The sequence below is a fragment of the Manihot esculenta genome, chromosome 6 (assembly GCF_001659605.2).
Source record: "Manihot esculenta cultivar AM560-2 chromosome 6, M.esculenta_v8, whole genome shotgun sequence".
NCBI lineage: Eukaryota > Viridiplantae > Streptophyta > Magnoliopsida > Malpighiales > Euphorbiaceae > Manihot > Manihot esculenta.
Window position 1 is genome coordinate 2,982,416 of NC_035166.2, and position 15,375 is coordinate 2,997,790.

At 35.7% G+C, this 15,375-nt stretch overlaps 1 protein-coding gene across 1 annotated transcript; it reads left to right on the forward strand.

The window, feature by feature from the left end:
* Window positions 1-8,472: 8,472 nt before the first annotated feature.
* Window positions 8,473-10,964, forward strand: LOC110617347. Its single transcript, XM_021760079.1, has 4 exons — window positions 8,473-8,696; window positions 8,793-9,635; window positions 9,741-10,058; window positions 10,145-10,964. Exons 1-4 carry the CDS (start codon window positions 8,473-8,475, stop codon window positions 10,962-10,964), a joined length of 2,205 nt encoding a protein of 734 aa, XP_021615771.1.
* The last annotated feature ends 4,411 nt before the right edge of the window (window positions 10,965-15,375 follow it).

The following is a 15,375-nucleotide window of genomic DNA, read 5'->3' on the forward strand; positions in this document are numbered from 1 at the left end:
CCCAGGGCAATTCGGATCAGATGCGAGCACAGGCCCAATAAGGAAGCAGGCCCATTCACTCACCAACCCTGTTCGCATGCGTGACAGGAAGAAATAAATGGCCGTCTGGCGTGGAAAAGAGATCTGACACGTCCGTACGTACGGGTCTGAGTAACATAGACAGGTGGCACTATATCTCTTTCAAGGGGGCTCTCTCTTCGGGAGGCTCGGGGCTTCTGATTTCCCTCTCCTTCGAGGACTCCATTTTTATTTTCTCTATGCAACTATTGCCTAAATATACTATTCTAATTCATAAAATCTGACTTGAACGTCGGAGAGTCCCCACCGGGGCATCCCCAGTAGACCCCTAACCGTTTTTTCTTATTTTGCAGGTTTTTTCATCAAATAGAACATTGAGAGACCCATTTGATGGACCCATATGATGGACCAAGAAGAAAGTCAAATCTATCATGGAGTAGGAGGAGAAAAATATTTATCAGAAATATAAATTATTTCTGAGATAAAAGATTTACAAAAAAAAATACTATCAAATGATAATAAATCCTGATAATTGGAATCAGTTATAACTCGAACCAAAAGTTGAGTGACTGACTCTATAATAACCGAAAACCAATCACAGTTCTTGAGCCAACTTAAAACTTTTTTAAAAATCATGATCTTAGCTATAGAATTATCAAAATTATCAAGAATTCCTTTAATTTTATTTTAAAAACTAAATATAAATTTGCATAAAAAATTATATATAATTTAATAATTTACACTATACAATTTATCTTTTCATTATTTTCTCCACTTCAATTTTTAATGTTTCATAAAAAGAAACCATTTAAAAGAGACAGGTAAGCGCATAAGAGGGCTTAGCAATTCCACTGTGAGGAGCCCACTCTCTCTATCACCAAGTCCTAAGCCACTAGAAAAGGGTTTATAATCACATCAAAGAAGACTAACGTCTTCATGTTGTATTTTGAACAGGAAGTGGATGCGAGATGTGTGTTGGAAAATAAACCTAGAAGTATTCAAAATCAACTCATAGCCATAGCCATAGCCATAGCCACTTGGCCACATGACTTAACTCCGGAGGAGCTTGATTTTAGCATGTTGCCATTTTGGATCCATATAAATGGATGGATTGTCACCCAACTAGTTAAATGCTCAAAGCAAAATCATTGGTGATCTTATAGGTGCCTTCCAAATACTACTATAAATATCTAATTAATCATTGCGAATATATTTGCATAATTATTCAGATAAAATCTATTGACTAAACTTTATAATTTTAATTAAAAAATATAGTTTTAAATGAAATCCTCTAATTATATTAAAAAATATTTTTATAACCCATTAATTAAATTATCTAATAGCACAAAAATATATTTTTCATTAAAACTACATAATTTTTGTTAAAATTACGTAGTTTTGGTGTGTTACTAAAAATAATCACATTTCTCCCAAGCTAATCATGCTACAACAACCATCATTGTATTTCAACTAGAGGACCCGATGACCGCCTATGCAGCAGCACGTCGCGCCAGCACCACCATCGCATCGCGCGCCTGTGAGCCGCTACACCACTGCATTTTGTGTTGTGAGCTGCCATACGTTGCACCTCTGCATCGATCGCTCATTTGCAGCCCGCCTCTGCATTGCACGACTATGAATCGTCATACGTCGGACCTCTGCATTGACCGCTTGTTTGCAGCCCACATCTGCATTGCGCGACTGTATGGATGCTTAGTTGGAGACTCTTCCACATATTCGACGAGCATTGGAAAATAGAAAAAGGGCAAACTTTTGGAGCAATAATTGGTTGCTAGATGACTCAGTGCTTGCTCAGTTGGCAATCAAAGAAATTCCTCCAGAGTGTCTCGATGAACCAATTGCTATTTTATGAATGACATGGAGCAATTGAAATAGAATTTACTTGAGGATCTCTCACCTAATTATTCTATTAGCAATGGTTATTCCACCATATTATATTCAGGAAGAAGATATTGTACATTGGGAGAAAAGCTGGAATGAAATTTTTTTAGCAAAGTTAGCTTATCTTTCATTGGAGAATGATGCTTCAAAGCAGTTTGAAGGTAAGTGAAAGCATATTTGGTCATGGACTAGTCCACAAAGAATAAAGCTATTTTTATGCCTTCTCCTTTTGGTAAGTAGAGCTTTATGAATCCTCTCTCTACCCTTTTGCTTTGTATAGAAGGAAATAGGGCTCTATGCTCTCTGGGATTGTGAGGAATTTAAGGAGTTTTTTTTCAATTCATGCATCATAATGAAAATAATTATCAAATCATGCAGAATCCAAAATTATTTTCGGATTCTGTATATCAAAGGAGCGTGTTCAGCAATCATACTGTCAAACACGCTTGTTCCACACCATAGGTGTTAAACAATGGAGAGTTCGACATTATGGATGTGGAACTGCCACGGAGCAGTTTGAACTGCTCCCGTGGCTGCATGCGTGGCGTGTTTGGCACTTTGGGTGCCGAACACGCCTGTCCAGCACTTAGCCAAGGGGTGCAAAGAATCTATGCACCCCTGTGACATTGCATGCAATGGACATGTTCGGCAATTTGTATGCCGGACATGTCCCTGCAACGGTCGACAATTTTACTGTCGAACTACACCAACAGGTAATTCAGCAGTTTTAATGACGAACTACACCAACGGCCCAAAAATTTCAACGGCTACCCACCCGCCCCCGTCTCTATAAATTGCTATCTCCTTACCCAATTACAATCACCCTCCTATCTTTATCTGGCTTATTTTTTACTCCCTCTCATCTCTTATTTGCTATCTACTTCTATAATCTTACATATTTTTTACTTAATTTTTGATGCAACTCAGTTCTTTTCCTCTACAAATTTCATAAAATTATCGTATCTACTTGTTTTGACTTGACTGCAAAAGAAAATGCCACTAAGTTTTATATATTTTTCATTCTAAATTTAAATTATTTTTTATTTTTATAGTAAAATTTGCAAAGAAAAATAAATTCTTAATATAATTTTTTTTGCAGGAATTGAAAGATTTTATTTCATTGGTCGTATCGGTGAAAATGTGATACAGTGTAAGTACATAAAAAATCACAATTTGTTTAAATAAATATATCATATTTATTGTGTCTAATTTTAATTTATTGTAATTTTTTAAAAAATAAAATTTTTTTTAATCAATTATAGAAATATTGAATTTACATATTATTTTTTATTTATTATCAGGAAAATGGAAATTCCTGCATATGCTAATATTCATTGGACGGAAATATTATAAATGGTTCTTATGGATATGATTACGATGGAGGTTTTTCAAAAGTTGTTCCAATGGGTAAAAAGATAAGTTTTAATCAGTTGGTTGGAAAAATTACTCGTGCAATTGGATTATTTGAGAAAAATGAATATATAGAGACAATTAATTTTAGAAAGCCTATAATTGTGGATGTATCCTTAAAATTTGAATGCATGGAGATATAGGGTGAAGATGATGTATCTGGTATGTTTAATTACTTATATTAAATTGGTGGTCTACCTTGTATAAAAATATATGTTAACATACTTCGCTGTATTGATGCGACGAATGAGGATGTTGATATAGGTCCATTTGGAACTGCTGTGGAATCAAATGTTGAACAATGTGAAGAGCAAAATTTAGTAGATGATTATGATTTATTTGATAGTCTTGAAGGACCGTCAAATAATTTATCTAATAGAGTAGAGGATGAGGATGAGGATGAGGATGGAGATGATTCATGGATGTCTACTGAGGATGATGATGATGATAATGGTCAGGAGGATAGTGAGTCTCGATATTACAACACTTAATTTTCTAATCCTATTGTGCCTGTTGTTCATCCTCCTCCATACGCAGAAATATACTTCGATTTGCTTAGGATGGATCCTTATGATAAGCCAGAAGGCCGTTCCTTCTGGGACTCATCTAAAGAGTTTTCAGTTGGGATGATATTTTATTCAAGAGATGCAGTGGCTACGGCTGCAAAAGAATATCACATAAGACATCATCATCAATTTTTTTACCGTGGAACAAGACAGAAGACTTATTCTATAAAATGTAAAGACAAAGACAGTGGGTGTGCATGGAGGCTTCGAGCATCCAAGAAAGAAGGAGAGAATATATTGAAAATTACGAGATATAGTGGACCGCACACATATGCAAATCCTCAGTTGACGAAAAACTATAGCCAATTGGATGAAAATTTCATTTGTTCATTCATCTTTGCATTAATTGAACAACAGTCTGATATAAAAATTGCTGCCCTACAAGCCGAAGTGAGGAATAAATTTGGGTACTCGTCTTATAAAAAAATATGGAAAGCAAAGTAAAAGGCAATTGCAAGGCTTTATGGGGATGGGATGAATCATACAGTTGTTTGCATATATTTATGATTGCTCTTCATCATTTTAACTCAGAAACAATATACATGATTGAAGATAATCTACATTGGATAAATGAATGATTAAATCCGATGTATCGTGTATTTGATCGTATGTTTTGGACTTTTAAGCAATCGATTGAGAGATTTAAACATTGTCGACCTGTAATCTCAATCGATGGGACATTCCTATATGGAAAATACACCGGGTGTATATTGTGTGCAACCGCATTCAATGGAAATAATCAACTCTTTCCTTTAGCTTTTGCCATTGTTGATAAGGAGGACAGTGACAATTGGTCGTGGTTTATGGATTGCTTAAAGATCTTTGTGACCAATCGAGAAGACTTGTATGCAATTTTAGATTGTCATGCTGGAATTCTTAAGGCGATGCAGAAAGATTGGTGGCAACCTCCAGCAGGTCATCATCGTTACTGCATCAGACATGTTTTGAGTAATTACAACAATACATTAAAAAATGCAACAATAAAGGAATCGTTGTGCAGGGCAGGTATGCGTCATGTTTTAATATGAAGTTGACTTTATTTATTTAATTTAATATCAATTTTGGCTAATGCTAATTTTATTTTGATAAACTTGTCATTTATATCAGCAAATGAAAATCAGAAGAGAAAGTTTTACGAGGCAATGAATAATATTCGTGAGGTGTACACTGAATCATATGATTAGGCAGTGAAGATAAATTTAGAGAAATGGACGAGATCACACGATAGTGGATAAATGTATGGCGTGATGACAACAATCATGACTGAATCCCTAAATGGCATGATGAAAGGATTTTGAGCGTTGCCTATAACGGCAATGGTTGAGAAAATATTCTTCCAATGTGTCCATTATTTTGATACGCGGAAGACAACATTTTTGGATCAACAAAGTAAGAGATATGTTTCCAGTCAAGCTTGCAGTAAAACACTGCGTGCCAACACAATTAAAGCAAATTGACATAGAGTTAGACGGTTCAACAATCAGACACTGGTTTGCGAAATAATTACTGCTAAAGGTAGGTAAAAACAAGTGGTGAAACTCATAGATCAAACATGCACATGTGGCGAATTTCAAGAGACAAGTATACAATGTTCACATGCTATTGCTGCATGCATGTCACATTCAATTGACTACGAACAATTTGTATCTGATTATTATAAATTGTAGTGTACTATCCAATGTTATGCGTACACATTCCATCCTCTTAGACATCCTGACTATTGGCTTGCAGCAGATGGACTTCCTCTTGTGTCTGACATTTCTAGAACAAGGAAAAAGGGACGACCGATGTCTTCTAGGATACACAATGAGATGGACTGGAGGTCGAACAAAATAAAAGAAACGTTTAGAGTTTATTGTTTCATATGTGGCAGGGTGGGTCATAATAAAAAAACTTGTATGAAGAAGCAAGTAGATAATTATTGATCATTTTTATTATTATAAATGTAAAAAGTACCGTAAAGAATTCAGTTAATTATTAATTCTTTTTATAAAATAATTTATTTTTATAACTTAATAAAAATATATAAATTATTGTCAATCGTAGGTTTTAGCTTTGTAGCTTTCACTACAAGAATTCAATAGATCACTAACGGACTTCACCAACGGATTGAATTCCGTTAGTGATACTAACCGATTCACCAACGGATTGCAGTCCGTTAGTGATACTAACGGTTAACTCTAACGGAATATTTTAATCGTATTGTCTACCAACGAATGGAACCATCCGTCAGAAATCCGTTAGTGAAATATTAACGGACCCTTTTCCCGTTAGAAATCCGTAAGTGAATTTGTGGAGCCAAATACACAGTCCTAAATGAAATCCCTAAATCGTTTGCTTGTAAAATCAAAATCACTCTGAAATCTGAACTTGCCTCCAACCTCTCGGTCGTTCACTGCCGCCGGCATCCATCGTCCACCGCCATCCACCGTCGATAAGTACGCCCTTTCTCGGCACACTGTCCACGGGCTCATTGAAATCTGAACTTGCGTCCAACGGAACGGTCGTTCACTGCTGCAGGCATCCAACGTCTGCCTCCATCAAAGGTTCACCGCCATCTATTTCAAATTTCCCACTCCACGATTTCAAATTTCCTCCAGAAAACTTGTTCTTTATTGGAAAACTATTTGCTTCAATTTCTTTATCTATTTACAAGTGCGTCTAGGATCATGACATTTCTCCCCTTTAAACAGCAAAAAAGATAGAGAACAAAGAAAATACAGTGCGCACTTTTGAGAATGCAGATATGTGCTTCAAGAAATTAAAATAAATGCACACGAACTATTATTACAGTTATGCTTGTTTAATTTTTTGCTCAACCCGTTCCCCTCTTAGATTTTTTTTTTCAACCCCTTTTTTTTTGCTTGCAATTGAAATTTAAATGGGTGACCATCTTTCAGGGTTTTCTTGATGAACAATTTCTTCAGCTTGAGGAACTTCAAGTTGATGCTAATCCAAATTTTGTGGAGGAAATTGTCACATTGTACTATAGGGATTCAGCTAGACTAATCCTTAGCATAGAGCAACCATTGTCAGTTGAAAACTTTCCCTTCTTAAATCCAAAATTTTTATTTTCCTATCTTTTCTATTGTCTAGTCCAGTAAGTAATAAAGCAATTAAGGTGTTTAAAGGTGGCTTATTTCTTGTGTCACTGGAAATTGCACCTGCTGGTGCACCACTGGAAATTGCACCAGTAGATGCACTGGAAATTGCACCTGCTGGTGCACTTGGTGCACTTGGCCAAGTGCACCAGCAGGTGCAATTTCCAGCAAATTTGTAAATAAATTCGGCCTCAAAGTCGTGTCAAAAAAAGAGAAAATTTTCATGATTTTTATTGGATTTGAATTGATGTTGAATATTCACATGGAATGTCCCATTTTAAAGTTTTCAAAGTTACTCTAGAATTGAATTCTAATTGCATTGTGAAATTTTTTGTGCATGTGTTTGAATTTACACTAAGTGTGGTTGGATAGGTAGATATTCCAAACATGATGCACTTTTGATATGGATGATGGCTGAATACATGTATTGATTGTTATAATTTCTCATTAACAGCCTAACCAACCTGGTTATACTGCCCCGCCACCTCCCCATCCAGTAGAAGATACTGCCATTGATATCAGGCAAGTTCAAATTTATGTTAATATTTTGTTCCAAAATGAATGTAGTTATCAAATTATCATTTAGATATAATGCACAATTTAATTGTTGGTTTTCAGGCTCTATTCGAAGATAGGATTTATAAGTTTTTTGTTTTCATATCAGCATATTTATTGTAGTTAATATAACTGCTGAAAGAAGTTGGATGTATGCCCGTCTCAGAGATGGTTTACTGAATTCCAGATATTTAGAGGGTATTAATGAATTTATAGAGAATGCTAAGACCTGCACAGAATATTTAAATGGCGATCAGATTCGCTGTCCTTGCAATCGATTTAAGTGCCAAAACCGTAGCTTTCAAGATGAAAATACAGTTAAATATCATTTAATGAAGCATGGTTTTGTGCAAAATTACCTTGTTTGGTATTTGCACGGTGAAACTGAAGTGCATGACGGATATGGTGATACACTATTAGACATGTCTTATGGTTCTGACAGTGTTAATCACCCAAATTTCAATCGTTTTGAGGACATGGTAATGGATGCAACAAGTTGTCATGTAATGCATAATGATACATATGAGATGCCAAACTCGGCTGCACAGAAACTGTATGATATGTTAAATGCATCTAAGCAAGAACTATGGCACACCGTGGGGAAAGGGAAGAGTCAAATACCATACAAAAAGATGTATTACTTCCCCATTACACCACGTTTGCAAAGACTTTATGCATCATGTGTTACAGCTAAGTATATGACTTGGCACAATGACCATGCAACTGAGGATGGGGTGATGCGTCACTGTTCAGATGCTCCTGCTTGGAAGCATTTCAACCAAACTCATCCAACCTTCGCACTGGAGGCCCGAAATGTCAGACTTGGCCTTTGCACTGATGGATTTCAACCATTCGGTCAATCTGGGCAACAGTATTCTTCATGACCAATAATACTAACTCCATACAATTTGCCACCAGGTATGTGTATGAAAGATGAGTACATGTTCCTGACAATTATAATACCTGGTCCCAAGAATCCGAAAGAGAAGCTTGATGTGTACATGCAACCATTAGTGCAAGAATTGAAAGAACTTTGGGCAATTGGTGTGAATACTTACAATGCTTTCCAGCAGAACAATTTTACTATGCGTGCTGCATTAATTTGGACTATAAGTGACTTCCCTGCTTATTCAATGCTCTCAGGGTGGAGCACAGCAGGACACACTGCATGTCCCTACTGTGTGGAAAACACAGATGCATTTACATTATGAAGGGGGGGTAAACAAACATGGTTTGACAGTCATCGGAAGTTCTTGCCTGACGACCACCCTTTCCGTCGAAACAAGATATCTTTTATTAAAAACAGAAGTGTATCGAAGTCATCGTCGCCAATTAGAACTGGGGAATACTTGCTAAAAGAAATTGACCAAATTGGGTTGAGGCGGGTTATAGACATTGATAGTCATGAAATAAATTGTCGGCTTTCAAAAAGAACTGGTTGGCGTAAACGGAGCATATTATGGGATTTGCCATATTGGTCTTCAAATATGATTCGCCACAATCTTGATGTAATGCACATTGAAAAGAATGTATTTGAAAATATTTTTAATACAGTTATGAATGTGGAGGGGAAGACAAAAGACAATATAAAATCAAGGGAAGATTTAAATGAAATATGTAGGAGACCAGAATTGAAGAAAGATCCAATTAGCGGAAAATATCCAAAAGCATGTTATTGTTTGGATAACCAATCGAAGATGATACTGTGTGATTGGCTTAAAACACTCAAATTCCCTGACGGATTTGTTTCCAATCTAGGGAGATGTGTTGATAGTCGGAAGCTTAGACTTTTTGGTATGAAAAGCCACGACTGTCATGTTTTCATGCAACGAATTCTTCCTATAGCTCTCAAAGAGTTCTTACCAAATAATGTTTGGCAACCAATAACAGAGCTTAGCAATTTCTTTAGAGAACTCACCTCAACTACACTTACTAATGGGGACATGCAACGGTTAAATGAACAAATTCTTGTGATCCTTTGTAAGCTTGAACGAGTTTTCCCTCCAAGTCTGTTTGATTCAATAGAACATTTACCAGTACACCTTGCATATGAGGCATTAATTGCAGGACCAGTACAATATCGGTAGATGTACCCATTTGAGAGGTACACGTACTAATTCTTTACTCGCACTCCTTAGCATGATGAATTACTTAGTATACATATCTAATTTTTTTTTCCACACACTAGATACTTGAGAAAGTTAAAGAACAATGTCAAAAATAAAGCAAGGGTTGAAGGTTCAATATGCAATGCTTACTTGGTAGAAGAAGCAGGTGCATTTTCTGCTCATTACTTTGAAGCACATGTAATGACCAGACATCGAAAGGTTCCACGCAACTTGCATGAATTTGTCTCTGATGATGACATACCGGGTAAATTAAGCATATTCAAATGCACAGGTAGAACTATCGGAAAAGGAAAATCTAGATATATGACTGAAGATGAAATCCAAGCTGCTCAAACATATATTCTATTAAATTGTCCAGAGGTGAAAACATATATTGAGTAAGTATTGGTAGTTATACTAATAGTCTAATACCTCTTATATTGTACATTATTGTTAAACATTACTTGTTTCTTTGTATGTATAGCATTTATGTGGAGCGAGTAAAGTTGGCACAACCAAATATCACAGATGCAGCTGTTGATGAAAAACTAGAGAGAGAGTTTGTCCAATGGTTTTACAAGTATGCCCATGAATTGCAAAACAATGTACAAAATCAGCTTATACAAGATCTGGCAAAGGGACCACTCAGAAGTGTCACCACTTTTAATGGGTATTGTGTTAATGGATGTAAATTCAACACAATCAATAGAAGTTCAAGTAGAAACTCAATGAATTTTGGTGTATGTATAAAAGGGAGTAATTACAGTTCTGAAGAAAGTGACTACTATGGACAGTTGGTCGAGGTGTTGCGATTGGAGTATCCAGGGCTACCAATTAAGCGGACTGTACTTTTCAAATGTGATTGGTTTGATCCAACACCAAATACGGGCACCAAGGTGCATAGACAGTATAGAATTGTTGATATTAACAATAAGCATAGATATAGTAAGTACGAGCCATTTGTATTGGCCTCTCAGGCAACACAAGTCGTTTATGCTTCATACCCGAGCAAGCGTCGTGACAAAAATGATTGGTGGGCTGTGATGAAAGTTAAAGGTAGACCCGTTGTTGAAGTATCTCAAACATCTTCAAAGACATATGAACCTTTTCAAGAAGATGACCAAGATTATGCTGAAGTAAATATAGATGATATTAATCAACAACACTGCCTGAATGATTCTAGCGGAGGAATGACTGAGATTTATGATGACATTTCGACAGAGGAAGACGAATTCCTTAGTGACCCTGATTTTGATGCAGATGCAGATGGTGATAATGAGTTCAATTCATGTGAATCAGACTAAATTCATCTATATTCTAAATCAGTTTGGAGTTGTATATTTCATTTATTACTCAGTGAGTAACTTAATACATTTGTATATATTTAATATAATGTTTATGAACTTTATATTATTTTTGGCAATGACAATTTTTGTTTATTCACAGATGAGGGGACGTGGAAGGGTTAAGAAGCCCAGAGGACCGGTTCAACTTCCTGCTAGTACAAGTCAAGAGGACGCGAATACAGATGACGGACAAGAGCATGAGCCGCATTTACCACGGGCACCGACGGGACTTGGGGATACGGAACTTCAGATATGGGTACCACTTGCATCCGGTGTACAGCCATCTCATAGAGATCGATCATATACACCAGTTCCACCATGTGCCGATGTACAGCTTCCCCGTCCCCTTCCACCTCCTCACCGTCACAGTTTACATCCTCACCACCCTACTGCAGCTCCACGACCAATGGTATCACATACACATTCACCTCATCCTGAATCCCCTTCTGGTACTGCATCAGCTAGAGGGACAGGATCTGCATCAGCATCTACTCCATCATCTGCTCCTGCATCTGCTCCAGCATCAGCTGCATCGACCACTGCTGTAGGCGGAACACAGTCATTCCGACAGACTATTTCACTCATTAACAACAAGTAATAGTTAATTGTTTATTAATTAAGGTTAATTTAAATGTTACCATTTACTTACTCACCATTGTTCATGTAGTTTACATCCGTCGGAGATGTGCAGCCGCAGGATAACTCTGATAGTGAAAGAAAGATCGATCGAGGAAGGCCACTGTTGGAAGACTGTGCCCAATGAAATTAAGGAGTTTTATTGGCAGGAATTCAAGGTGAAGCATAATTATTTTAGCAGTTTGTCATATATTTATGAAATGTTTAATTACTAACTACTCATAAAATGTAATCTTTTTGCAGAAATACTTCATATGGGACCAAACAATTGACAGCTTGGTAAAAATTGCATGGCAGAAAAAGGCAGGTGAGCGATACAGGGGCTTAATGTGGGAAATCAGGAAAGGGAAGACGAAGAATCTTGCTACCCCTGATTCTGTTTTGAGGAAGTGGCAGGAAACTTGGAACACTTCTGAATACAAAGAGAAGTGTGAGAAGTTTTCTGTCAATAGGCGCAGTGAGGCTGGAGGGTCAGGATCTGGCATTTTCAGGCACGCATGCGGTTCTGTTTCACAGTATACCCACCAGCGGAGGATGGTATTTGTTAAAATTTTTATTTTATAATTATCTTCTTATAAATATTTTGGTTCGATGATAAATGCTAGAATTCTTATAATTGGTAACAGAGCGAAAGACTAGGCAGAGAACCACATCCTCATGAGCTTTTTGAGGCCACACATAAGAGAAAGGGGACGGAGGAGTTTGTTGATGCGAGGTCAAAAGCTATTTATGTAAGTTAATCTTAAATGTAGTTATTAACAATTTTGATTGACTTAAATTGTTTTACTTATACGTTACTTTAAATTTATAATGCAGGATAAATACGTACAACTGAAGGAGGCTGCAACACATCAACAGGAGGGAAGCAATGAGCCGACGCTCATAAATGAGGCCCAACTGTACTACGAAGCGGTTGGCGGACAGAAAAAGAGTCGAGTTTATGGGTTAGGGTCCCAGGCTTCAGCATATTTTCATGAGCCATCTCATTGTTCTGCATCATACACGTCTGCAACCCCAGTGGATCCTCCTACAATTGAAACAATGAACAGGATGCAGAATAAAATTGATCGGCTAGAGACAGAGAATAGTCGAATTACCACAAGGTTGGACGAGTTGCAGACGATTATGCATAGGATGATGGCACAACAGGGTATTGGGACATCCACTCAGACATCTGATCCTACGGCACCTCCTGCTCCGTCTCCACAGCAGTGGCGTGATGATGCCCCTGTCATTGGTGATCATCATACAGATAGTGATGATGATACAGATGATGAGCTAGCTAGTTTAGTTTAGTATGTATCTTTTGTTATGACCAGTTGCTAATTTTAATTTCAAATTATAAATGTAGTACAAATTCTTTTAGTTTTAAATATATTTTAATGAGTACTTTTGTTTATTACGTATATAGTATTATTATTATTATCCAGTATGATGAAGGATGATGATGAATGTACATGGTACATGTGCATAACAAGTACATAATGCATAATGTATGAAAATAAACGGGTGAGTTTGCAATTTTATGGATCACCAACGGATTACCAACGGAATTTCCGTTGGTGTCCATTTCTATTCACTAACGGATTACTAACCAAGAAATCCGTTAGTGTCACCAACGAAAATTTCCATTGGTGATCCGTCAGTGTCACCAACGGAAATTTCCGTTGGTGGTCCGTCAGTGTCACCAACGGAAATTTCCGCCAACGGAAATTTCCGTTGATGGTTCGTCAGTGTCACTCACGGATATAAATTCAGTTAGTGAATAATTTACCAACGAGGATTTTTCCAACGGAATGAATCTGTCACAGATCCGTTAGTGAAAAACTCCACTAACGGAAAATCAGTGTTTACCAATGGAAATTTCCATTGGTAAATTTGTAAATTCTTGTAGTGTTTTGAGTTCAATGAAAAACACTATATTTTTTCATTCCATAATTTTTATTCATTTTATTTTCTTATACATATTTAAAAAATATTTTTTTAATAATTTAATATTTATAGTCATTTTAAATAAAGTAAATGTTTTAAATGCTTATTTAAAAAATAATAAAATTAAATAGGGTTATAATAATTAATTTTTATGTAATTATAATGTAAAAAAGATGTGAATAATAATTTTATAATTAAAAAAATTATGGGACTCCAACAATCATTGTAAATAAAAAAATTGGGTTCAAATGTGGAAATTAATTCTATTTATACAAGTATACAAATGCTGAAAACTAGCATGAAATATGAACATGTTCATGGCTTTTTTTTTATTACTTTATATAAGTATACAGATTTTTGTTTCGAGTCTAAGCATCTTCATATTTTGTGCAGTATGACTACCGAATTTATTCATATGGGTGTCGAACAAGCATGTTCGGCGATATGACTGTCGAACACGTTCTTTTGGCACACAAAATCTGAAAATATTTTTAGATTTTGCATGAATTGATAATTAATTTCTTTATTATGCATTAATTGAAAAAAAGCTCGAATTTAAGTATTTTGAGATGCTGAATTCAAGGAATAGTTGATGAGATTTAGTTTTTCTCCTATTCAAAGAAAGATGATTTGATTTTACTAAAAATTTTAGTTGCCCAGCTAAGCTCTCAAATTGGTGTCATTGAAAGATGATCTTTAGAGTAGAATGTTGGTGGATTTGCAAAGACATAATGGGGCTATTTTTATAGATAAGAAACTGGATGTGATGTGGAAGGCGTATTGATACTGGTTTGGTCTGAAATAATAGTGTTTACTAAAGCTCTAATTAATTTGCTGCAAGAGACATACGGAGAAGAAAGAAAGTATTACTGTGGCACTTCCGTTGGAAATTGGAATGGATCAACCCAATTCTATCAAAATATATACTCTTACGAAATAACATATCATTTGAATATATATGGATGGTTAAATCTCGTCATTGTAACCGATGAAACTCTATATATATGTATTAAATACAAAGTTACAATTCACTTTTTTTGAATACACTATAAGAATTTTAATAATCACTAACAGATTTTTTCTGTTAGTAAACATTGAAATTCCGTTAGTAAAACAATTTATCAATGGATCAGTGATAGATAAATTCGATTGTAAAAAACTTTGTTGGTAATTTATTTATCAATGGTTTCAAAATTTATTAACGGATCAACAACGGGCACTTCCGTTGTTGTCACTAATAGATCACATGTTCGTTAGTGAAATAATACATTTTTAATATGAGTTTTACTATTTTTATGGTTTCTATTAGTAATGCGTTAATAAAAAAAATAATATTGTTTTTCATTATAACCGACTCTTTCTATTAGGAATACCAACGAGAAATCTGTTGGTAATACGTTAGTAGAGTACATTCATATTTGTCTACCATCATCCCTATACATTTATATATATTCATATATATTCATTATCAGCTTGCTATATTATTCAACTATATATGTAAGCAGTGGCGGAGTCAGGAGCTTCCCTTTGGTAGGGCACCGGCTGCGCCGCTGCGGCACCTTCATCCCTTTCAAAGTATTTTCCAGTCGCCGGTACGGCACGTGCCTCCCCTTGCCGTACCTTCCCTCCGCCCCTGTATGTAAGAACCAAATCAATCATTATATAAACTAAAATATTTTTAAAAACTTATAATATTTTATAATTATAATACATATGTTAAATTTGTACAATAGATCTAAATTAAAATAAAATTATGAAATGGTTCAAATAAAATATACATACTAAATTAAATTAGCAAACT